General features: G+C 39.1%; 1 protein-coding gene across 6 annotated transcripts in view; it reads left to right on the top strand.

Moving 5' to 3' along the window:
• Nucleotides 1-26,873, top strand: part of DACH2 (dachshund family transcription factor 2) — a 245,268-nt gene that overhangs the window by 158,069 nt on the left and 60,326 nt on the right. For all 6 annotated transcript variants that reach the window (XM_039722672.1, XM_039722669.1, XM_039722673.1 and 3 more), the window contains exons 3-4: nt 2,275-2,406; nt 26,585-26,740. In XM_039722672.1, coding sequence (XP_039578606.1) covers nt 2,275-2,406; nt 26,585-26,740 — 288 coding nt within the window. The remainder of the gene's footprint in view (nt 1-2,274; nt 2,407-26,584; nt 26,741-26,873) is intronic.

Genomic DNA, 26,873 nt, shown 5'->3' with positions numbered 1-26,873 from the left:
TATTATTTTCTGTTTGTTCCGTGGTACCTTTCTGCCCTCCTTGCACTTCTGGTACAACTCTTCAGTGGAAGCTTTTGGGAGATTTCTGGTTTTTTTTTTCTTTTTTTTTTTCCTTAATACAGTGCCCTGAATAATTTTTTCTCTTGTCATTTCTCTGAACATTTTGCTAAAGATCTGAATTTTCTTCCATTCCCTATTTAGCTCCTTATAAATAGTGTCTTTACTGTTTTACATATTTAATTAAATTTCATGGCTTCCAATATATATCAAGAACCTGTATAAATACTGACCCTGATGAAAACAGTGGAATATTGGTTTATCTGTGCATCCCTGGGTACATAAAAATGATAAAATGTTAGAATAAAAAAAAACTCCATGTTCCAACACTCTATTTTTGTAACTATTAAAATGTATGTGAAATCTTTGCAAATTGATTAAAAATAGCAAGTGAAAAGGTGCCTGGAAATCTTGAAAACAGTCAATTCCTCAGAACTGTGATGATGCTTAGGTTTTTTTTTACTTCCTGAAAAGGATGTAAAACTCACTCAAAGAGCAATCCCGCTTCCTCTCCTTAAGAAAAAAAAAGTGAAAAAGTTTGCAGACTATTTCATCTTCTCCAGAAAGTGTGTGGAGAGTTTTATCATTGAAGATGTATTCTGTGATGGATGAAGTGAGAGTGTCTGAGATAAAAACAGGAGTTTAAACATCAGGATTTTATATCTGCTTGATGAAAAAGCTGTAGCATTTGTAAAAGAACTTTAAAGGGTGTTGAAAAAAAATTACAGCATAATGGTCTTTTATGTGAAGTGAGGGCTGCATTAAATAACCTAAAAGACAAAAATATTAGTGATAATCAGAATATCTTTGCTGAACTTGACCAAATTGCTGCATCCATGTGTGATAAAAGGTCCCTCTCCATGCAGTCCTGGGCTGCTTCCTTTGTTAAATCTTTCTGAAATACTGAGAACTTTGTGCAGCCCTTCAGAGGAGCAGCAGAGCTAATCTGAATGTCAAATTCTTAGCAGCATTTAGAAGAGTGTTGTAATTTATGGATGGGGTGTGGAAATTATTAGTTCCCTTTAATCAGTATCTAAATCTCTCAGTAAGCAATGCTTTCCAGAAGCAGATTATTTAATTCTGGTTTGATGTGTGATATTTTAGTGGGCTGCTAGAACAGGCACCACAACCACAACAATCATGGATTTTAATAAATTAAATCAGTGATTTTGTGGAACTAGGTAGCAAATAATAAAAGCAAGTCCTGTACTGAAGGGAAGAATAAACCCATTAAATCCATAACTGAGCGAATAAACAGTTGTACCTGTACAGATATTTTTTGTTTTGTGCCTGTATCTCTTGGATTTTCATGCAAGAACCTCAGATTATTTTCAGTCACATCTTGCCCAGAATAAAAGTAATTTGGTACTGTCTGGAAGAAAATCTGGCTCTTTATTTAGTGACAAAGCCAAAATGATAAGACTTAAAAACTTCACACTTAGGAAAAAAAGATCCTGGGAATCTAAATAATCTGTATTAAAAATATAATGATAATTATGGTAACTTGTAGCCTGATGTTACTCTGCTTCTTCTCTTTTACTGTTGGAAATTAATTGGGTTTTAGTAATTTGAAAACCTTCTACCAATACCCTTCTTAATTCTGTGAATTTCTGCTGGTCTTAATGGTCTCTTAAAAGTGGGATTTATTCTGTAATTATCCAAATTCTGTTTTTCTACACATTTCCACTGTAATGTTTTCATGTTGCAATAATATTACTCCAAATCAGCAAATTCCCAGAAGGACAAAAAGTATTTGGATGCTTAATAGAACAATGAACGCTGTGCTATTATATATTAATTTGCTTTGAACTGTTGAAATTAAGGAATACTGTATCTTACTCTGCATGTGGAAATTTTGTTGCAGCTAAATAAGTCAAGCAGAAAGTGATCAAAGTGACAAGGTGATCAAAGTGACAGGAAATTATATTTAAAAGTATAATCAAAAGGGATACCATTAAATAAATATTTCTTTGTGCTGTACATGTTAAAAAGAAAAATAAACATGAAAGATTTTTTTTTTAATTCTTAGAATGGTGTATTGAAGTGGCTTGACTTTAAAACAAAGATGGTGTTCAGGGTTAGCATTACTTAACTGGACTAAGAATGACCATTGAATTTATGTGATTTTTTCTTACTGAAAAGGAAATGCTCTGTTCATATTTGTAGTGCCACATTGTACAATCTGACACTGCATATTATTTATGTATATTTTTCCAGGTCTGACAGCAGCTGCCATGGCAGAGGCTATGAAGCTGCAGAAGATGAAACTTATGGCCATGAACAGCCTTCATGGAAGTGGGAGTCAGAATGGAACAGAGTCAGAAAATGAAGAGCTCAATTCTAATGCAGGTAAGGGATGCTGTGCCCCTGGGCTGCCCTGGAGCTCTCAGCACCTGGATCTCAAATTCTTGGGCTCTTGTATTTTGTAAGCTTTGCCCTACCAGTGCTAAATCAAAACTAGTGCTCTCACTTCTGCATATTCCTCCAGTTCTCCCCCTCAAGCTCCCTTCACTAATTGTTTGAAAAATACTGGTGAAGGACCATCATCATTAGGGTTGCACACAGACCTTTTAAAGTGCTCCCTAAATCCATCTGGACTAACAAAAGATTTCTCCATTGGCATTGACACTGTCTGGGGTTTTCCAGTAAATGATGGAAGGTTTCCAAAAGGTCAGGAACTCCTGAGTTCCACAGGTCACTGGAGAAAGGTAAGGCAGGGAATGCTCCATCACAAATTTATGGCTTTTCTGCATTTTGTTCTTTCCTTGGATGGGTATTTGCAAAGCCCAGCTGTGCAGGGGGTTTGTGATAATTGTGATAATTCTTGGCTGTGGCTGGAGTCACCTTGGACAGGAGGCCCTGGCATGGAACACGTTCATGTGCTACACAAACATTGATACAGATTTGAACTGAGCTCCCCAGGTCCCAGCTCCCCAAGAACAGGGCTCAAAGGTGAAGTCAAAATGGATCCTTTCAAGAGGAAGTCTTTGTTTGTTCTGAAGTCCTTCCAGGTGAATAGAAGAAATTTTTCCTTGGTCAGTGTAGGGAACCTGGAGTGAGACAGATCCATTTTGTCTCTGATACCTGTTTCAATAAAGTCAGTTTCCCTTGGCCTCTCTTTTTACTGCATCCCACACTTCTGGCACTTGGGGAGCAGATTTTGTTGGTTTCCATTGCCAGTTCAAGAGAGAGGCACAGAGTGATGCCCGTGGCATCCCGCCCTCCCCTCGGCATTCCCGGGCTCCGGAGGCAGCTCCTGCCTGCTGTGTGCTGCATGTGCATCCTCCCATCAAAATGGTAATTTATTAGACCAATAAAGCAGCAGCTGGGAGGTCTTAGACTCATTTTCTAAAGGAATAACTTTGAATTCATGACAAATTATGCACAAAGCAGTCTTTCCAAAAGTGGTGTTGCCTTTTGCTAATTTTGTGTACTCATCTGTATTTGAAGAAATCTGGCTTCTAACTCATGCATTAAACCTTTCCACAGCTTCCTCTTCTGTAGGATGTGTGTTTCTTATTCACCTCTCAGACCCTAATCAATTAGTGCACATTGAATTCAGAAAAAAAAGCACTGAAAATTCCTATTTAGTGGTTGTAACTTAAATAGTTTGTATAAAGTTCAGAATGAATTCTGAAAGTTCACTGAATGCTAACAAAAAGGACTGAAGATGGAATTACTACGGAAGAGTAAGGAAGCTTCATACAGAAAAGATGTAGGGTTGGTATGGGGGTTTTAAAAGCTGCTGTACAAAAGTTTAATTTAAACGCTCATGGTTTTGTGTGTTACCTGGAAGTGAAGAATTTGTGTACCTCATGTGGGGAGAACCTACATTAATGTGGTTATTTTGGGTACCTCATGGAACAGGAAATTTTTTAGGGACTGTCACACCAGCCTTTGGACAGTGCATCAAGGGTGTGCACTTTACAAGGGAGTTCTCTGTGGTTTAGCAATTCAATGAGTTCTACAACCAATTCAATGCCAATTTGAATATTTGGAAAAATTCCCACTGACTTTAGTTACAGTGGGACCCAAGAATAAGAGTGTGGTGGCAGTTTCATACAGATCTTTCCTCAGTTCTTTCCCCTTTCCATTGCCTGGTGCAGTAAAATTGCCAAGAGGAAATTTTCTGGCTTCAGTGCCAGTGTTGCTTGCAGAGCAATAGGTCCTTATCAGAAAGAACTAGTACTAATCCTATTAAAAATCACAATTTCCCCTCTTTCCAATATGTGCAACTTGAGTTTTGGGATAATTTTTGTAATGAGTGGATTCCTCCTTTATTGCTGGGTCACATTACAAAGATTGACATTGAGCAGGATGTGTCAAAATGGAAAACCACCATGAAAAGAGTGTAAATGGTACATTTTACCAAATAAAATAACTGAACAATTATCAAACACTCACTACAGGAAACTCCTTGGTGTGGCATGAAGAGAGTGGGAATTTTGTTTAGAAGTTAATACACAGGTTTTAACTTTGATCTGCTGTGAAGGGAACACCAGGATAATTCTGTGTGCATGAAATCTTCACCAACTGTTTGCTTTGCTCTAGACTTACAGGTTAAATGACTATTAAAAATAAAATGGGGATGTGAAATGAGGAAGAAAATTGAATTTTGAATTTTTTTTTCCTAAGAAGAGGTGGAAAGGAACAGAGCAAAGGAGTCAGAAGCCTCATAAGTGAGAAAAACATTTTATTTTAGGAGAGAGACCTACAGTTTCTTTGATTTGAGGTTGTGTTTAATAGCTTCTGTAATGGCTGCAACATGACTCTGCATCTAGATTTCAGCATGAATAACAACCTGTTCGTGTTTCATTTAGCTCCAAATGAGAAATTCTGTGTTTTATTGTTTTAGGAAATTAGTCTGTGTACTATTGCTCCTGGAACTTTATAATTAATCACTAAAGGTTATGGCTGTGGAGAGTTTGTGGGAAATAGATGTCTGAATGATTATAATTGTAGCTGTCAAATCAGAAATATGGTTGTACAGAGCTGAGGACCTTTTGCTTCCTTTGATTTTTTTTTCTTTTTACAGTAACAAAGACTCAGAGGGTTGCAGTTTTACTTAAAACAATTGAATTGGGTTTTTACCTCAGTGTTATGCATTGACTTCCTACAATGCCACTAAATATTTCACTTTTGGATATGTGCTTTCCTGCTCGTCCCTCAGTCTGACTGATGAGTGGAATACTCTCTTTTTGCTGTTGTTTATTTTAAATTAAAAATGTAATTGAGCAGTATTAAGTCCTGAATCTTTATTGCCAGATTTTTTTGCAAGTGTGTCATTATATACAGGCCATTAGTGTAATAAAAAAAAAGTGTTGAGGATGTCTTGGCATATTCATCTCAATCCCCATCTGTATCTGGTGAAGTATGAAATAATTTTGGTTTGCTTCTTACTGATGCCTAGCCTGTCACTTCTACAGTTTCTTCCTCTGTGCATCATTATGATGATGGAAACTTTTAAGAATTCTCTGTCTGAAGCCAGAATTTGTCCTGTCAGTTTAAAGTCTGAGCTCTTAACTCAATTTAACACAATCAGTGACTAATTCCTCAGAAATTATAGTGCTCTCTAGCAAATTGCAGGTGTGGAATTGAACCTTACAAATGTGTCTAAGGGACAGGGGGATAAATGTGCCACTTCTTTTTCTGCTTCTAATCCAGCTGGTGGTTTTTTGCCATCAGGTCCTACCTATCTCTTCATGACATTGCCATAATCTCAGTATAGATGGAGTTTGGTACTGGGATATTCTAAATAATTTACTAAAAATAAATGCTGCAAGAGTTAATACTGAAAATATAGGGGGAGAAATTCCCCAAAAAGTTTTAATTTTCAGATTTTTTTAAATTGAAGCAATGCTTTAGTTCACAGTGCTGTGAAGAATGCTGTTATGCATTTGTACATTGATGTCCTCCTTCCACTCTCTCTGCAGAAGAGAAAGAGATTTTTTTGCACCTTCCTACTCATCATATGAAGTGTTGAAGCAAAACTTCTCTGGCAGTTGAAAATCTCCTCTTTAATCTGGCACTGGAGCCTCTCTGGCCCCACAGTCCAGCCAGCCTGGGCTGGCTCTTCCTTGGGGCTGAGTGTCCCTCTCCATCTTGGGTGGGAGCTGGGCAGGAAGGCTGAATTTGGAGAACCAGGTAGTTTGGGACAAAAGTCCTGGATATGGGAGAAATCCATCCTCTGGAATCTCAAATTCCCAGTGGCCATAAGTATTTTCTGATCTGCTCCTCCTTCTTTGGCTCCTCCAGGTGGGTCCTTGGAGAGGTCACTTTTTGCTGGTGGCACCTGAGGTTGCCAGGAGTTGTTGTAGCTTTTGCTCCTCTTGGGAAATGAGTGACTCCTGCTCACTCCCAGCCCAGCCAAGCAGCTAGATCTGTTTTTTTTCTGTATTTTCTGTAGAAATAAGATAAATAGAACAAAAGCTTTCTGGTTGCACAGAGGTGTTGACAAAGATGAGCTCCTTCATCGTTGTCCAGCACTAAAACCAGGTGAAGTGTGTTCTGGAAATTAGCATCTCATTGCTTAGGGGGATTTGGAACTTAGCTGAAATCTGAGCTTTTCTTTTTACTGTCATGGCAGCAGGTGATGTGTACAAGTGTGAGATAGGTTAGGTTGTAAAATAGAAAGTGGGTGATGTTACCTGGACATCCCTCAAGCTGCCTGAGCCAGGAGGGATCAGTGCACGGCAGTCGTGACAGGAGCTGTGTGTGCAGAGCCTCAGAGCAAAGAATAAAACAGGTATTTCCTTCTGGTGGCTTTTGGAGTTAGCATGCATGATTTAAGAAATGTGTTTTGCTTTCCCAGCAGAGATATCAAACAGTACTAAGTGTTTCGGTGGTATTTCCTTAGGAAGTCAAAATGTTATTCTGTATGTAGAGGCTTGTTGCTTAATTTCCAGACAAGGAGCTAAGTTAGGCAGAAAAGAAAGGAAAAACACCCGAGCTTTTGGCATATGAGGATCAGAGAAAAAGCTCTCTCATAGAAAAAAAAAAAGTGTTATCTTTTTATCCTTCTTTCCCTTCAGTACCTGCCATGCAGTTTTCTCACAAATGCAAACATCCTTCACAATCTGTTTAAAAAACCACAAATACATCACTCGGAGGAATATTTAAGGAACCATCAGGAGGGAAAAAACTCATTGGTTTAATGGAATGCTGTCAAGGAAAATCAGCATCACAAACGACACAGGGGCAGAATTGATACTTTTGCACTGACATGTTAAAAGAAAATCCCATGCATTATTTAGAAAACCCAGAAATCTGTCAGCTGTATGATTGCCGAGTTAGCAGAAGCAGGAGGATGCTGCTCAAGTTGAAAAGAAACGCGTAGGCACAGATCCATATTGTAACCTTTCATGTTCTCCACCCACCATGAATACCCAGCTATTACACGGTCAGCATTTTTTAGTTTTTCTCTTTTAAAATTTTCAAGTGCTTGAAAAGTCAAAAGAGGTAGGTCTTTTCTCTAAAAAGGAGGATGCCAAGGCTGTTATTTTATTGTAAGAATGTAAAAATGACAGGACCAGAGAACAGGTTTTTTTAATCCTTGAGTACCATGTAGATTTCATGAAGTAATTTTTCCTGTTGTTAAGGCAAGTATTTTTGTGTTACTTGAGCAGAGAGTTATGCTTTTTCTGAAATAGTTATGAATTTTCTTAAATTGTCCTTTGGCCAGGAGGGGTATGTGCAAGAGAGAAGCAAGAGAGGATTTAACATGTTTTGGGTTTTGTGCTGTCTCATCCAAAAACCAGACTCGACTCCAGCCCGAGCAGACACGTTAAAACATTTTATCCTAAAAACTGAGACCTCTGTGCTGTTTTTGTGGGTAGTACGAGTGCTGGTGATGGTGAGGATGCAGGTGGGAAGGTGAGGAGGCACACAGGGGATGTTTGGCCCCGTTGTGGGGACAGGATGTGCACAGGGGGGTTTCACCCAGGGACATCACACCCGAAGGAGATTCAGGGCGTGGTGACACTTGGTGATTTCAGGATGTGCTTCCATGCTTAGCCCTGGAATTGTGCTTTCATTGAACCCACGTGGAAGTGATGCTGAAGTTTATCTAAGCTTTTCCAGTGAAAGTGGAGTGAAGCAGCTCAAACATTCTCATGCCATGGGGGCTTTAAAAAGCTGTCCCCAGTGCTGCTTGTCAGGAAAGATCCATGAGCGGGGAGTGACAGGAGCAGAGAATTCCCTGGGGATGGTGTCAGTGATGCCTCCCTGGGGCCAGGCACTGATAATCCTGGAAAAAAAGGTGGATGTGCTGTTGTATTTTTAAGCTATAGCTCCTCAAGCATTAACCAGGAAGAGAAATGTTTGTTTGGGTCAGTTGTGCCTCGTTTGCACTGTGCTGTTTTCTCTCCTGTTCCTTCCTCCCCTCAGTCATCCCAAGAACCCCCCAAGCTCCACGTGGGAAGCTTGGAAATAAGATGCAGATATCTATTTCTTTGGCAGATTGTGGTTTTTTTGAAAGTGAGTGTCAGTGGATAATTTGTGCTGTGTTACCCCAGCACTGGGCAGGGTTTAGTACCAAGAATTTTAGGAGGCTTTAGTGAAACCTCAGTTTCAATGGAGTGCAAAAATGAATTTTTTATCTGCAAACTTACCTTAATGTCCCATTTTAGATACATTCTTAAGCAGTTACCTATTGAATGCATGTGAACAATTTTAACTGTATTTTTAAAGTATTCATTTAAATTTGAACATAAATACTTTATAGTAAATGTAGATAATGATTCACACATAATTGTTGACACATCAGCTAATATTTATATTTTTGGATTGACTGACACCCAGCTCTGAGAAATGTGAAGTAGCTCTAACTTTAGTTTTAAAACTGATAAAGGAGATATAACTCCAGAAGAGTTTTGAAAATTAAGTTATCTGCCTTCTTCTCTGTAACTGAGGTGTCTTTTTCTGTGAGAGGAATTCTCTTTCAGGTTTTTGATACTTACCTTACAGATGATGAAATTAACTTTGTTTATAAAACATCCTGAGCTAATGTAAACTGGTTTAAAGATCAAGCAAATTTAGGTTTTATCTTATATTGGCTTCTTTTTAGGAAAGTTGGTATTAACTCATGAAGCTCTAGGTTATGTGAATGTTTTTTGAGTGGGTAATTCCCAAGGGCATGTTTTTAATGGATTCATGACAATTAGGTATTAGGTACTGCTAAGTGTTTACAAATGGAGAATATATATACTTGTAAGTTTATATTTCAGCAGTTAAACATCTCACCCAATCTGTTTCCTCAGCATTTTTTGGTTGTTATTTTATTTGAAGTCAAAGAACTGTTGTTCCTTTTTTTTTTCTCAGAATAAAGTCCTTTTTTAAAATAAAGACAGGGTTCCTTACTATGATTTCTGACTTCTGCTGGAACAAATCTATAGATTCATATCTATTAAAGATTCATATCTGTTAAAAAGCCCTGCCTAACACCAAACCAAATACCCCTGGGTGCACACGGTGTGATCATAAACAACCTCTCCAGATTCTTGCCATATCTGCTAGCAGAACTAAGTGCAGCAAAAGATAAACTAATGACAGAATGTAAATGGTATGGCTAAACGGAGGAGAATTGAGAGCTTTCACATGTCTGTCACCTTTCAGATCCTTTACAAATTTATAGTCTCAGAGTGCAGAGGTCTAAATCTTCAAAGCTTGAAAAACAGAGGTGCAGCATGAACTAATCTTCATTTTTTCCCCTATCTTCTTACAGCAGCACTAATGGAAATGTATTTTGTTTAATGACTCTGAAATCCTGTTTGTAATTAGATGTGGGAATTGGTCTTACTTTGTAACAGATGATACTGGAATAATAATATGAGAGATGCTACGCTGAGACCACTATCCTCCTAAATCTATATCATTTTTCATTTTATTGACAGGAAATGTGTTCCTGGAACAAAGAGATTGATTTTAAAGAGTGGAAAAATAATGTCTAGTAAAAACTCGAATGAAAACATTTTAGCATTACTTTAAGTGTATCACAAGAGTATATTAACCCTTCAGCTATATTTTTAATTTTAGTAAGCAATCTTCTTATAGTTGTTGCTTTGTCACTGATACAATCCTTGAATGAATGCACCAAAAGGTAGAGAACTTTAATTAATGACGGGGTGCATACAATTAAAATGCATATCATATTTCAGAAGGATTATTCAAAATAATTAATTTTGTCTGTTAAAACACTTTTCCAGTTGTAAATGAAGTAATTAGGAGTGGGCACAGAAGATGTGAGTAAGGGCTGAGCTCACACAGTCCCTTCAGAGTATTACTCTCTTTACTAGGTCTTGATGTCATAAATCATTTTGGCCACTCTAGAGCCAAGGCTACATTTTTTCCTTGGTTATAATTCTCATTTTTGTTGGTAGTAGCTGAAATCTGTGCCCCTACCAATGAGCTGAAGGAAAGCAGGTGTCTCTAAAGTGTCCCCATTAACACAAGGTCTCGTGTTCATCTGCAAGGCACGGGGGCTCCACAGCACTGTGGGGACTGACACTGATCAGAAACACACCAAATTTAGGGCTTTCTGTATAAAATTTTATTAAGAGCAAGGCAGATTGGATGCCCCACACTTCAAAAGGAAAACCATTGCAGTTGAGATGTTTTAGTAGGGTCCTGTGGCTGCTGGAGGACACGGTGTGGAGAGGTTGTACAAGGTGAGGAGGCACCTCAGCTGGGGTCAGAAAGGCAAGGAAGGGGAAAGGAATGATCCAGCTCTACCCTTCAGAAATGCATCTTCAATTTTATGTTAAAACATCCTTGGAGAAGCAAAGGCAGAGCCAGGAGCAGGCAGCAGGGCTCTGGCAGTGTGGGGTGCCAGGAGGGCTCAGGGATTTGCAGGCTCTCCACAGTGCAAGGAAAGGGAAATATCATGTGTCAGATATTTCTCCCCCCAGGTCCTTGTATGTAATTCTTGTTTCCACAAAATCTCATCTGCTGATTATTTTGCACAAAGTAGCATGTTCAAACTCTCTTGGTTTAATTTCCCATTGCAGGTGTAAGGATGTGAGGAGAGCTGTAAAGAATTCCAGTAAAAGCAAGTATTAGTGATAGTTGCCTTTGTTAACAGTAGAGTCCACTTCAGTCTCACATTAATGATATTTTAACAATAGCAGGTACTTCAGTATTTTAATTACATTGTGAAGTCTGGAACATTCCTGTTCTTGTTAAGGCACATAAAAGTTAGGATGAAAACTGGCATATTACCTTTGATGTGGGCCACATGCTGAGAGTCCCCCAAAGGATGTCACTGATAGTGATACAGCTGCCAACAGCAGGAGTCTCATGAATGACAATTTTAATCAGATTTAAAAAAAAGTCCTTTAACATACAGTTAATTTATGTTTGAGGCAAGAAATGTTTGTGGTGTGATTATTTGGAATATTTTCTCACTTAAAGGAGTAGCATTGATCCCCCCAGAATTTTCAGGCCGTGGGTTTGTAGTTAAGGATTCAGCACTAGATTTGTGCGGCGTGCCCCGAGCTGACATTTCTGCAGCTGAGATTCGGTAGCAGTTTTCCTTGCAACAGTTGGTGCTGTTGAAATGTCTGGCTGATCTGTGAATTTGATGAGACAGAAGTCACCGTGGTCTCCAGTAATTCTGCCTCTCCTTGCACCCACAGAGTACAAGGCATCCCTTAGTTGTGGAGCAGGGGCTGTGTGGGTAAGCAGGACACACATAGATCAGAGCCCTACTACTTTTTATAGAATACCTTGGCTCTCTTCAGCACTTGGATTCAAGTTTTATTTTCCTTTAATGAAGTTTTGATCTGTGAGAAAATCAGGATTATGCGTTTATTTCTGTGATTTTACAGTAAGCATCTGACAGTTTTGCATAATAGGTTATGCTTTCTGCTCCATATTCTGTTTAAAAAAAGCTGGAATCCAAAGCTGTGAGTGACATTTTGGTAGAATTTTAGCAAGTACAGTCATTACCAAATTAAAAATAGATACAGGTGGGTAGTCTGTGTTTTTAGCTCCTTTTAAAAAAAAACCCAACCCTTGACTGTATACAAGAGCAGCAGTTTATCAGATCATTATAATTACAATTCGGAAGGACCAGCAATGTTGCCTCAGACCAAGAGTAAATTTACCTTTATCCACCAGAGGCTTTAATTTCCATGGCTGTGACATCTTTTCCTCAAATGAAATTCTTACTCTTAATTTTTTAGAAGGTTAATTTAAATTAATAAGATCACTGAAGAGTATTAAAACGTGGTCCATTTAGTCCAGGAGAAGAAAATGTTACTGGCACTGTATAATTGAAGCTGCTAATTTGTCCATAATCTAAAGGAAAAACGCCTGGATTTTTAATACAAGTTTCAATGCTTTATTATTTTGGAAATCCAGCCAGCGTTATGCTAGCTGGTACCTAACTAATATGTATTTATTGGCCAGCTGTGTGTTAGAGGAAGGCTCACAGTGCAGGCAGTGCTGCTGTTGTGGGAGGGCACTGCAGGCTGTCCCTGCAGGCTGTGGCTCACACCTGGCTCAGGTGGAAGGGTGGCTTCAGGACAGTTCCACCCTGCAGGGTGGCTCTGCTCTCCTGCTGCCCTTTGTGGTGTTCAGGATCATCAAACCCAGCACTTGCAGACTTGTTTCCTTACCATACTCCAGCTCTGCCAGCCTCATCTCTGACTGACAGAGCCCAGCTTAATTTTAGAAATTTCTTAGGCTTTCTGATCAGGGCCACTTTCCCAGTGTTTTCCCTAAATCTTCCTTGTTGCATCTTGTCCTGTACACTGTGGGTGCAGAGAACAATTTATTCCTCTTGATGACTGAACATGTTCTTTACCTAGTGAAGACAATTAGTGAGCTCCTGCCTGTTGTGCCTTCCCTCCAGTGACCAAACAGCCTGCTGTTCTGCAGGTCTCACACTGAGGATTTCCTCATCCCTGCTCAGCTCTCCCTGTGCTGCCCTGGCCCCTCTCCAGGTGATTCAGATCCTCCTGCTCCCCGCCCAGGGAATGCCTCGGTCAAGGCTGGTGTGCTGGACAGGAGTGTGGCAGGGATGAGACAGAGAATTCCTGCCATTGTACAGGCACTGATCTCCTGGAAACGTGTGCAGCTCATTCTGCTGGCATGTCCTGGCAGCAGCATCCTGCTGACCCCTGTCCACCTGCACTCTGCTGCAGACTCTAGGTATTTTTTTATTTATATTTTTAAAATTTAAGCAGGCAGTTAAACCCCATTCTGAGCTGAGGATGGCTATCCCAGCCTTTCCTCTGTCCTCAGCAGATTTTCACCTTATATCTCTCTTAAACCTGCACAAAAGTTTAGAAACATTCTAATAAAGATCCAGAATTTTGGGTAATTCTGCTGTGTACGCCTAGAATATAACCTAACATCTGCCCTTGAATGGGGAGCATTTAGTTCAGTTGAGTTTGGCCATTTTATGGTTCATTTTCTCTGTACAAGTTGACTGAAGGAACATTCTGAAGGTAAATTAAAATTGATAGCTGAAACTGAAAATCAGCATTTCCTGTCTCGATGCCGTGCATTTTTTAAGCTGTACACAGCCATCTGCAATTAATGCTCTTTGTTGTATATCTTCTGTATTTACAATATATTTGACAATAAAACCTTTTTTGACATTTAATCAGTAGCAGAGTTGTTCCACTCTCATTATATATTCATGAACTTTATCACCAAGACAAGACATAAATGTTGAGCTTCCCTTTAAGATCAGACAGGCATTGATATTTAAAACATTGAAAATTGGGGGGGGTTGTTGCTGTTCTACATTTGTGCAATATAAAAATTAGAATAGATTCTTCTTTTTAAGAAGATGCTCAGGTTTGAAGGATGGAGACAGTGAAACTTCAGGACTAGTGAAACTGTGTAAGAGCTGTATATTCAATTACTGATCTCATGGGCCATCAGAGTCTGCTTTTTCCCCCTTTTCCTATAAAGCTTATACTATTAGTTAAATTTTGATTCATTTTCTTGAATTTCAGATGGAAGTTGGAAAGGCAGTAGGAAGAAATGTCTTGCAAGTTCTGTTTGATGATTGACTGTCTCTAAGAAATGGATGTGAGGAGGATTTTGGCATTTCATCCTTGAGAAATATTCCCCCTCATTTGCAGCACCCCTTCTATTTTTCTGGATTTTCACAAAGTAGATATTTTTTGGAAGCCGAGTCCAACTTTATTCCCTTTCTCTGGAAAGTCTAAGATCCAGGCAGAAAAGTCATTTAGAGAAAAACAGATAGTACAAGTAAGATCTTCAATTTCACTTTTTAAACACCAAGCATATCTGGGTATATCCTGTACGTTAAATGGCATTTCTGTGTCAGTGGGAGATTGAACTTTAATACAAAAATACTACTGAAACAAAAGGGAATTTGCATGAAACTTGCAGGTATCTTATATTTGGGAGGGTAATCTCTAATGAGCCTCTCTAAATTTAAACTCAGTGATTCTGTCTGTAGAAGAAATATTTGCATTGTCCTATTGCTCACAGCTGATACTGATTTTCTCTCCAGCTAACTAACAGCTCTTCTTTCTGCCTCAAATAATCACAGCCCAAACCTTGCCCCTGTACTGTAAATGGAAAATCCAAGTCATCAGGATAGCAGTATACCTGCAGTTTGGATTTAAAAGAAGTATTTTATTTATTAGATGCAGTTATGGCACTGAAATAAATGGTTGGTGCAGTTATGTAACATCTCACCTTCAAAATTTAATCATCTACAAATGTAATTTATTTTTCATAAGCTACTTGCTTTTTAATATGATTCATTAATTTTTTTTCCTGTTGGTTGTTCATCTATTTTGAATGGAGACTCCAGGCATTTATTTTTCCTGTTCCTTAATGCTTGGTATGGCTGATGTAAAAATATTTAAAAATAATGTTCATATTATTGAAATAATTTCGTATTTAAAACTTGGAAGTTGCCCAGAGAGGTTGTGAACTCCCAATCCCTGGAAGCGTCCAAGGCCAGGTTGGACAGGGCTGGGAACAACCTGGGACAGTGGAAGGTGTCCCTTGGGGGGGACCCAGGGTGTCCCTTGGGTGTCCTTGGGGTGCAGGCATGGCACTGGATGGGCTTTAAGACTCCTTCCAACCCAAACCAGTCTGGGATTCTACATTTCCGTGTTATTTGAAGCACATGAGGTATGTGACAACAGTGTGGTCACAGCTCCCCCATTTTTAGTTATCTTAATTGTATACATGCAATAACTTCTAATTTAATTAAGACCAGCAATATTCCACATTAGCCTGTGTGTCAAAATCCATGCAGTATCCTATAAAAAAGTCATTAGTTTGGTAATATCAATTTAACAAGTTTTAGCTCATTAACCTTGACACCAGCAGTGCTGGAGAGGGGAACCTTTTGATATTGTTGTTCTCAGCATATAGCAGGGAGCTCTGGAAATGTGCTGAAATCCGTGGCCATTATCCCTGATCATCAGTTACGGCTCTGTGCTGGCTCTTCTGGGCAAACACCACAAATTACAGCTCTTCAAGTCAACTTAATAAATGGCTTAGCAGTTATACAACATCTCACCTTCAAAATTTAATCATCTGCAAATTGCAGAAATGCTTCTTCAGTTAGTTCTTTTTCTGTTTTGGCATTGTGTTTGAGAAATTACAGTTACTTTTGTAATGAAGTTCTCGGTTTAGCTTATAAATATTATTTAATATTAGTGCAGGTACCATTACAAAATGGGAAAAGGAGCAATCACTTAAAAGCAGGGGACAAAGAAAACAAGAAGAAACTTCAGCAGTCAAAAGGCTGTTGTGTATTGTAAATTTTCTTATACTTGTAGAATCAAAAAACCATCAGTGTTGAAAAAGACCTTGAAAATCATCGAGTCCAAATTGGTGTTGTCTGATTTGATGCCTCAAACGGGGTGATTCTGATTCTCAGAATTGAGAAGAGGCAGAGCAGAACTCATATTTAGCCCCATTGTTAATCACAGAGGCATTTGAACAGCAGTGAGAAGGGATTCTATAAAAATACAGGTGTTTTCTTAGAATCAGCTTCCCCTAACCCCTTCCAGTCATCATGAGTCTGTCACTTTTTATGATTTGAGGGCAGCATTTGGATGGAGAGAGAATGAGCACCCACCTGTGAGGAAGGGCTGTGTGGAACAGGGAAAGAAGAGAGTTAGAGCATTGTCTTCATGTGGAAGTGGGAAAACAAAGAAAGTTGAGTGTGGAAACCAGAATATTTTGTTGTCAGACTTTTGTCCTGGGTTTCCCTTCCCTTTCCCTTCGCCTTTCCCTTCCCCTTCCCAACAGTTTAACTCCAGCCAAATTTTCAGCCTCACTAAGACAAAACAAGGTCAATTTAAATAAACTTAAGTACATATATTTTATTTCCTCCTGGCATGTTTTTCTCATAAAAAGTGAGGGGTTATTTATTTTTTGGCTTTTGTAGAAATCTAATCCGAAATGAAAAGTATATTAGCTAGAGTAAAATTGAAGTGTTGGTTGACCTCCAGGTAGTGGGGAAGAGCACGGTGTGGAGGTTGAGTGAGGTTTCTCATGTGCCCACTGTATTTTGTAGTTCTGTGAGTTTGAAAATATATAATTTCTAGTGATTTTAGCTTTGAGAATTTACAAAATGTAAATTTTTGTTCTCTATGTATTGTATAATAAAAAGCAGCTATGTTGAAAATTCATTACAAAATAAATGTACTAAATTATTATTCTTTTAAGATCTGTAACATTTGGCTTCTAAAATCTCCTCTGTGCATTGAAATTGGGCTTTTGTCTTTATCTAACGAGCATTGTTCAAGTAATCCATAAAATAATTTTTAAAATAACTGATGACTGTATGGATGCAGAAAAAAAGTGTAGTTTTATGAAGTCTTTAATCTAAGACCTAATTCAGATAGAATCACCTGTACATGAAATCAGAAAATTAACATGTGCTGGGTAGTTGGGCAAACATGTCTGTAAGCCAAAGCTGCCTCTGCAAATATTGGATTTCTTTCTGAAGGGGATCTTGCATTATTTGACATTTATGAAAAACTGTCAGAGTTTTATCTGAAACATGTAGTGACAATTCTTGTGGCAAATGTATGTTATTTTACATTTATGTTAAGCCTCATATGGGGGCATTTCTGCATGTATATGTATGAATGTATCTCAGTATATTTGAAATGAGAACTGCAAATCAGACTGCAGATTTGTGCCCTCTAATTTGGAGGTTTGTAGTCTGACCATGTTCACTTGAGATTTAAATATCTTTCAAGATATTCAAGCTTGATTACTTGGCCTCACCTGAATAATGTAGCTTAGAACTAAGGCTTTTATCTGGGTAGCTGTCTTTGTATTAGGACTAAAAATTCCTACTACTTCCAAGATGTTTTGTATAGTAAAATTTGTATTTAAAAGTTTCAAAGATTTTTTTGACCAGTGTTTTTAAAAGCTGGCATAATTTATAAAGTAGAGGCTCAGCTGCAGACTGTGGGGCATGGCTTTAGTGGGATCATGGTTAGGGGATGTTGCTTGAGCAATGACATGGATAGAGAATATTTGCAGCAAGGCCATCTGGAGCTGTGGAATGACCAGAGCTGTCTGTGGCACTGAGGGAACAAAATCCTTCACCTTTTGGCCAAAGCCCTGGGCTTTGGACACTGGGAGTGCCAAGCTGGAAGCACAGGTACTGAGCCCAGGTGTGCTGGGACAAAGTGCATCTCTTCAGAAACCTCAGCAGAGAGTGTGATCCTCTGTCCCTTTTCTTTTCACACAGAATCTCAGAAGTGAAAAACAGATCTTCAGGCTTTGCAAAGTAAAGAGCTTTGGGAAGAGTGTATTTGTCATTATGTTTAATTTGCACATACCTCACCAAAGAAAAGGCCAGGGGAGCCAGGCCGAGAACACAGCTGTACAGGCAGCTCAACTAATTGCCTCTCCATCCTCAACCTCATTTATCTTCATTTCTTCCCAATTATACCAAATTATCAATAGTCTCTGTTGCATCAGAGTCTTAATCCCCTTTATTCAGGCAGCATTAGATAGTGGCAGATGAATTCTTGGAGGGAGTCAGGGTAAACAGCCATGAAATGCCACCTCTGGCAGATGGCATTGCTCACAAGAAATGTGACAAAACATTTGGAATTTGTTACCAGGCATTGGTATGAGAAGGCAAGCTGTCAATATTTTTTTAAATGATAATCAAGGTGGTGCATACTTATACCACAAGCAGAAATGAATCCTGTCCAAAACCTCAAGCTTAGTTAAGTTCAGCTTGGCACTGAGTTATTCTGTTTTTTTGCAGAAGCCCTTCACTTTCTCTTATTAAGAAATAGTTCCACTTTATCTGGTATTACTATCAACATTTTAATAATGTTTGTTCTGATGGTAGTTGTTATTTATTGCTTTGTATAGCTCAGAAAGTAATTCTAGCATGAAGATGTAGAGTATCCTTTACAGAATAACAAGTTTAGGAATGGTTTATTAGGCATTGTTGGTCAGTTGTGGTGGTTGGATCCTGCTCCTTAGAGAAGCTAATGCTAAACTCCCACTGGTATTCCTGGAGGAGAATTATTCTAGAGGTGATGGGAATACCCAGTGGCTAAGCTTGCAGAATGAGAAAAATGTTCTGAAAAGCAAAGATGGATTGAATGTGTGAGTTGGATCCAAGTGCTGTGGTAGGAACCTGTTCAGATATTACTGTGAGGACAAATGAAAGTGGTTGTGAAAGGAAGTACAAAGTTGGCTGCTAATGTAGTTCCAGGGGTTTTTGTGTGTTATTTTTAGACTGGCTCTAAATGAAACCCAAGTAGATGTCCTGCTGACCTTTTCTGTGAATTTGGTTTACTCATGGGCTCTCCTGGTTTTGGCAGCACTCTCAGTGTTTTGGAAGTCAGTAGTATTTAGTGCAAGGGATCCACTGCCAGATGTGAGAAATGGAATGAATGTGTACCTGGCCTGAGGTCTCATCCTGACACAGCTTGCTGGGGCTGTGCAAGGGGCTGCAGCCACTGATCCTTTGTGGAGACCTGTTTCTTTATAAAAGTGTGTTGGGCATCCCTCAGCAGCCTCTCCTTCTCTGGTAACATCTCCAAGAGTTTTGTGCAGGTGCTGGAAGTTTGGAAAACTGTCCAGCTGTATATTAAGGCCACAGATTTTATTTAATTCTTTCAAGCCATACTTTGCATTATATAGAGTTCTTTTAGTATTAGGAGATCTTGGAAAGATGATAAACACTTGATCCATTTATGTCACTGCAGATTAACTCAGCAGATTGCCATCTGTAACTTGAACTGTTCTTAATAATTATTTCAAAGAAATAGTAAAAGATGAATTGTTGAAGCTCTAAGAACCTGATTTTGTAGTTACCTGTCTGCCCTGGATGTCAAGATATTCTCAAAGCCTCTAAGAATCAAACTAAACTATCTGCTGAGTTATAGTCATGGTAAAAATACAGTATTTCATCTCAGTGGTTCTTTCAGTAAGTTGTTAAATATGGGGAAATATTAAGTAATTTTTTTAAAAGGCAGAAAATTGTAAATTGTGATGAGTGAGGGTATGGGTGATTATCATCACTGGAATACAAATCCTGGTTCCCTGCTTGCTGCTGGCTGCAGTAGTGGAGTTCAGAGGGATGTATGTTTTATCCTTTCTGGCAGGCAGCCCTGCAAACTGTATTCAAGATCTGAAAGTTAAGCTGTTTTATTTCTGGCTTGTGCATCATCAACAGTAATAAAAACATGACAGACCAGAATTTTGACCTTCTTTCTCTCTGTGAAATGAACGTGTTTCTGAGTCCTGCAGTAGAAAACAGGTTTTTTTTTTTTGATGGTCCTTAACCAGAATAGATGCTGTGTTCTAGTACATCATTCTTATCTTTGTATAGAAAATAAAACAGTTGTCACACAGTTGTTACTAAAAATGTTAGCAATAAATGTACTTCATGTTCTATAGAAGAAACTGAATACAGTTTTATAACTTAATATTTAATCCACTACAAGAACTAGGAGCTGTCAGAGGAAGACAACAAATGCCAAGTTAACCCTCCCTTTTTAAAACACACCTTCAAATAACACCAGGTGGTTTTTCACAGTGCAGGCACAGGTATTTAACTCTGAGAGGTGCTTGTGGATACCAGTGCATTTTAGTGACAATTGTTATAAGAGTTTGTGTCTAAATTTCTGTAAATATGATGTTTCATCTTGTTAAATGTAACTTTTACGGGGTGCTGTGGTTGTGGAAGTTGAACCCCTGAGGTGTGTGTTTGGTGTTTTGGAGTTCAGCTGGAGGTGCTGAAGGTGATACTGAAGATTAGTTGATGCAGCCAGTTTGTTCATCTACACTGGTCTTGGAAAGCAGTAGAAATTTCAGGTTGCATTTTAGGAGCATTTTTGTGGATGCAGTTTGCAGGGATGAATGGCTCTGTCTGGTGTGAGAGAGGGAGCAGAGCCTTGGACACAGCACCTGGCTGTAATGGTGAGACCTTGTTTTGGCTGGCAAGGCCCAGGCAGGGACAGTCACACCTGCCAAGGTACCTGGCACTGAGGAGACTTGGCTGGGGCTGAGCTTCACCCCCAGGCTCATCCATCAGCACGTGGGAACTGCGGAGCACATTTCATTTACCACCTCCTTGTTTCTTTGTTCACTTTAAAGGAAGCATTTGATGGTTTGGGAGGGATGGTTAGGTTCCTAGATAAATATTGCAACTCTGCTTTTATCGTCTCAGAAAGTGTCTTCCTGAAATTAATTGTTCTTCATTAAATTGGCATCAAATATTCTGACATATTCCCAGTTACCTTTAATGTCCTATTTGCTGTGAAATAAACTTTGATTTTGCTGTCATCAAGACTTTTCAAAAAGTTTAGAAATGATATTCAGATTTCAGATGCCTTCTTATTGTGTAATTATCAACAGATTACTTCACCTAAGTCCTGACAGACATATTTTTTAAGTATGACTGACTGATGGACAGATTGGGAATTGCTGAATTAATGGGCACATTTCAAAGCCTTGGCAGGGCTAAGCAGTAATTACATCTGCTGAACCACTTGATAAGTTTTTGGAAGTAGCCCAGTAAAGCCATCACTGGATTTCTTGAGTTTTAATATCTTACCCTACACACTTTCATGGCTTTCTTGTAGGGTACACTCCAAAAGTTGATACAGCCGAGTACACACAGCCAGATAAATCCATGGATTAAAGCTTTAAATGCATTTCAGATCTGCCATTTAGATTTCCAGATGGGTGTCATGATTTTGGGGGCTGATTAAAAATCTCGTTCCCATTTTTAAAGTTGAGAATTTCATTTGAGAGTAATAAAGGACCACAGAAAATGCTCACACTTGTGTGGCCTCTGTAAATAACATTATCGACTGCAAATACAAAGGACAGAATTTGGGGTTAAATGAGTCATAATCCTGACCCACAGTAGTTTTATGGTTTTCTGACAGGAAAGTGACACTTGACCAGGAACGAGACCTGGGTGGTTCTCTTCCTGACCTTCCTGCAGTGAGAGTCTCAGGTTTTGACCTGTTTTTGTCTTCCTGGGACACTCAAAGGTTGATATAATGAAAATGTTGAGAATGGGCTGAAATGTTTTTGCAGAAGATATTCTGTGTAGACCAAGAAAGTGACCATTTTTTCCCAGTATCAGGGGGACGTTGGGATATTGGTAAAATAGTCTGGAACACCTGCAAACACAGGGATTAGGAGTGCTGGCAAAAAGGCCTCTGTTATTTTGGGAGTCATGGGCTTCTGTATAATACAAAAATTTTCAAAGGCCCTGTATGTGCTGGACACTCACAAGAAGTTAAAGGTGAGAAATACTTTGGAATTACCAGTGCTGAAATAGTAATGCACTGAATACTTTTTTCTTCACAGCTGTTGTTGTGCTTAATATGCCCAACAGGATGAAAAATGTGTTTAAAAATAATTTGAGAATAAAATTGGCCAGTGAAGATGGTATTGCTTTTTACAATTGGAGTTCAATTTTTCAGGAATGTATCACAAGGAAAAGTAAAATGACAGACATAGATTGAAACAGTGTGGTTGTGGAATTCAAAGGTAGCTCTGACAGAGAGGATTTCATTTAGCTCAACCAGACAGATTTAAGGCTGATAAAATGAATTTGAAACCAAATGAAAAGAAACTGTCACCGAATTGAACTGTGATTACTTTCTGGAGATCTTGCAATACCTAAAACCAAGACACTGATGTAATCACTACAGATATGTCTTCACCAAAAAAACCCCAACAAACGAACAACAGATTTTGGGATTTTGTTCTGAAGAACAGACATTCACAGAGAGGCTTATTGCTAGAAAACTTCTGGCTTTCAGGGCTGCCTTAAAAATTTCTAAAGTTAATAATGGGTGAGTAGCAGCATTTTCAGAAAAAGTGAAGCTGAGCTTATTGCTTGCATTTCCTTCAAATAAATATAACAAAACATAAACAGAGACATTTTGTGGTGGTAAATCACCTTACAGTGAGGCTGGGGGATGTCTATCACTGACTCAGGTGAATGTATTGCTTGGGCTGATTTTGATTTTCCCTGTTTGTTCACAGTACCTGTGATTTAACTCCTAAATTCACCTGATTTCTGCTTCTGCTTAGTTGAACATTAGTGTAATTCATGAACTGCTAGTGTAATTCACGAACATTAGTGTAATTCTCTCAAATAACCTGTTGAGGCTGGTGAATAGCAGATTTCATTTATTACTCAGTAAATAACTGCCCAAATCCACGCAGGGTCCATCTTTCTGCACGCCCTGGACGTTTCCCTGGACACTGCAGACACTCAGGCCTTTCTGTAACCCCACTGTGCTTTCAGCTGCACCTCTGAAAGCAGAGCTTGCAGCACAGCTCTGCTGCTCTGAGCTGGGGGGAGGCAGCCCAGACTTCTTTTCTTTCCCCCTTTCTCCAGGTTGTGGTCAGGAGCCCACGAGCATCAGGAGCTCTGGGGCTGCAGGTCCTTTCTGCCTTTCCCTTTTCTGATGTGCAGTACAGCCCGTGCTGGGACAAGATCGACCAGAATGCAAACAAAATAAGGAAAAATCAACTTTCTGTCCTTCAGTTTTCTCTGTTTCTGGGAAGGTCATGGGGGTAGCGAGTAAGAGTGTCAAACGTACAGTAAAGCTTTTGGTAAAGTGTATAAATGATGTATAAATGAAAAAAGAATTTTGACAAATAACTTCTGGGTGCTCTAATAATATTCCTATGACACTCATGTATCAAGTTACTCATATTTTAAAATGAAATATTCTTTCTCATATAAAATAAATAAAAAAGTTTTATTTCCCTTCATATAAAATAGGTAGGTCCCATTGCTGCTTCCTGTTCTCTAATTTTTCTTAGGATTGTATGTTTATTTTTCCCATCTATTTTTCCATATATGTTTTATATACCTAAAATTAATTACTTAAAATACATCTCTGTATGTACTGTAAGCTCATCATACAAAATACAGAATTGAAAAAAAAAAATCAAGATGTGATATCTTTGCCTTATGGATGGCACCTGTTTGGACAAAAAATGGCAATAAACAGAAATCTGAAAAATTGTGGTTAGACATGAATTTGAAGCACTAGGAAGGATTCAGTTTTTATGGATCTATTTGCTTCTAATTGTTATGGCAACAAAGAATTTGAAAATACACATTGATATGTTGCATGTCAGATATGTATTTGCTGATCAAACATGCTGACAACTGCGTTACCAAATAAGAAAATTGTATGCTCAAAAATAAATACCTTTTTTAACGCTGCATGGCAATTAAAAGACTGAGTGTACCAGCACAGGTTTGCATGTCACATACTTGGTTTTTACTGTGAATCTGCTTCAGGCTTGCTGTAAATTTGTTTGTAATCTTTTGCTTACCCTATGGGCATTGATACTCCAGGGAAGAATTCAAATTTTCTTCTAAATGGTTATTTTCTAGCTGTGCAGAAGGACTGTGGGTAGGACGGATCAGAGGTTTCTGTGGTGTAGGGCACAGGGGTAGGACCACGAGCCCTGACTCATTTCCAGTTCAGTTTCCTCACTGGTGTAACAGGAGCTTCCTAATTCTGCCCCTCAGCTTTCCCACCTGGAGCTGACCACACTGCCCTTATAAACCACTTCAACACCTGAGCAGTTCTAGGTAAGAACTGTTCTAATTGTTATTTCATTTTTAAGAGACTTCCTACTACATAGGAAATGCAGTCCAGATGGAGAGATGGAGCTGTTATCTGTGGGACACTGCAGGCTAAGGATGCATTTCATTTAACATCACTTTTATTATACATCGTGCACTCAGCTGTATTTTTTTCTTTCTCTAAGGAGAAGTGATAGGGAACATAAGAATACAGGAATGGTCTGTAGAGATAAGTGTATTGCAATTTATTCTTGTGTTGCTGGCACTGAATACTGGAGCAGATTTACAAGTGGAATTTGCAGAGGGGAAAAGTTATTGTTGTCCCCATCTGTAAGGAGAACTGGTCCAGTGATTTGGACTGTGTGACATAATTTAAATTCAGTTTCCCCTTCCACTGCAGATTTCCTGGGTTTGCTTAAACAAGTTGCTTTTCTTCTCAGGGCAGTTCTCCATCTGTAAATTGGGAATGATGGAATTTTCCTGGGGAATATGCAGTGGTTGTAGAGCTGGGCTTAGAGACTTGGGGGGGCTCTGCCACTGCAGCCTCAGGGCCAGGAGGCTCTGAAAGGCAAGAGAAACTTCCAGAATTAACTCAATGAGCTGAGTTTAGACAGTCTGTGCCTAGGGCTGGAACCACCTGGGGTAGAGGAACACAGGGAGAGGGAAACTTTCAGGTGAAGATTCAGTTTTTTATTTTCATTCAGAAACCCCAACAAACTACCCTTGGCCCAATTTTTGTGGCCAGTTCCCTGATATGTGAAATTACAGCTACAAAATGTGTTCCTAAGCAAAAAATTAATGGAAAAGTATGTGTGTTTTTTGAGGAAGAATAGACTGTAAATGTTAAATTTGTTGAAAAAGCATATGGGGAAAATTAAAACTCACTTGTTAAAATCAAATGCTCAACATTTCCTCCGAAAGTCCTTCATAATTCACACATTTAACTTCTGAAACACACCAAATAATAGCACTCCAGATTCACAGTAGTCAAAGTGAACAACTTCCACACTAAATAGCAGTCAAATGTTATTTGAAAGAGCTGATATACAGTATATTAAATAACAAAGATGCTGACACAGCCTCAACTGTAGTAGTTCTAATTACTGCACTATGCCATGCTACATTATATCACATGGCATAATTTAGTGTATCTTTCTTTGTCGGTGTATTACTCATCATTTTACAAATTACAACTCTTTTATAGGAAGGTAATTCATACTTGGACATAGTGCTAAAATGATGGAGTGTTTTCCTTTTTTCTCAATCACTGATCTTTCAAACTTTTGCATTTAGCAGTATTAATCATGTTTATTAGCCAAGTGTTGTCATAAAGACTGGAATTTCTCTGTTACTTTCATATTCAATTAAAATGGTTTTTTTGCTTGCTGCCTCTATCTGCTGCACTCCAGTAATCTATTTACTTATTCTAATTGAGATCCTTGTTCATAAATTCGAAACAAAATCAATACTGCAGTTACATGTTTTTCTAACAATCTGTAATCTAAGTGAAAGTGTGGGGTGTACCTGAGAGGGGAGGGATCTTAAAATACCTTTTAACTCTAGAAATGTTCAGTCTAACTTTTGTTTAGGTGTTCTGTTTTGTGGACCAGATGTATTTTGGAATTCACTGCCATGGTCTACTTAACCTGCTGTTTAAAAGGAATTTGTTATTCGAGTGTGTAATCCTGAGAAAAATACAGCCTGTAAAAATTGCTGCAGAAGACCAGACAGAGATTCGAGACACCAAGTGCTCTGTTTTCTAGACTTTGTGCTTGTTGTAGACAGTAATTACTATGCATAATAGATATCTGGACTCCTAAGCTGAAATTGCTGAATATTGATGATTTCCAAGCACAGCCTGTGCCCGGCTCATTTAACCCACAGAGTGAAGGGTTTCACGTGGGGCATCCCCAGGGTCAGGCCCAGCAGTGGAGGGGGAGCTGCTGAAGCTCAAAGATAACCAAGCTCGAGGATAAACTGTCATAAACTCTTCAGGGGTGAATTCCAGCTGGAACCTGGTGACACTGGAGGGAGGGATGGCCAAGTGCCTCAGGACTGACAGTGCAGAGACCTGATGAGCACAGGGGTGGACTCAGATGAGTGGCTGGCAGGGACTGGTGGCCTCATGTCCTGTGATAGCAGGAGATGGTGGCTCAGCCTCTCATATTCCCGTTCTGATAATTCATTTAATCATGACTGATGATTTCATCCTCAGACATTTAGCTTTTCCTGTTATCATAGACCAATATTTTGAACATAGGTGATGCTGAAAGTGTCTAAAAATATTTTTTTGCCCGATAGTTATTTATCAGTTTAATTTTTGAAAAATTCAGGTGCAGGTTCCAGGTGCTGTGCCAGGTGTTCAGCTGTGGTGAGGAGCGTTGGCTCATTGCTAACCAAGCAATGTATCTCTGAATAAAGGTGCATGCCACTCATGGTTTGTTGTGCCCTGTTTTGCAGGTGGCAGTGAATCCTCCTGGGACAAAGACAAGCTGCAGTCTCCCATCACGACGGGATCCCAGCACAGCATTGGGCACCCCACGCTGTCAGGGCAGTCCAGCCTTGGGAGTGCACACCCGCTCAGCCCTCTCCAGCAGAACCACCTGCTCACCAACAGTACGTACTGGGATCATACTGGGAAAAAAGAGTGCCTGGAGCCCTGCTGGGAGCTGGGCTTGCCTTCCTTCCCAGCTTTGGGAGGGGGGAAATGGTGGGGGACACGTGAGTGACAGGAGGGTCAGGCCTTCAC

The sequence above is a fragment of the Passer montanus genome, unplaced genomic scaffold (genome assembly GCF_014805655.1).
Source record: "Passer montanus isolate IOZ18808 unplaced genomic scaffold, ASM1480565v1 scaffold49, whole genome shotgun sequence".
NCBI classification, from domain to species: Eukaryota; Metazoa; Chordata; class Aves; order Passeriformes; family Passeridae; genus Passer; species Passer montanus.
Note: the sequence above shows the minus strand (reverse complement) of the source record. Positions and strands in the feature narration are given on the sequence as shown.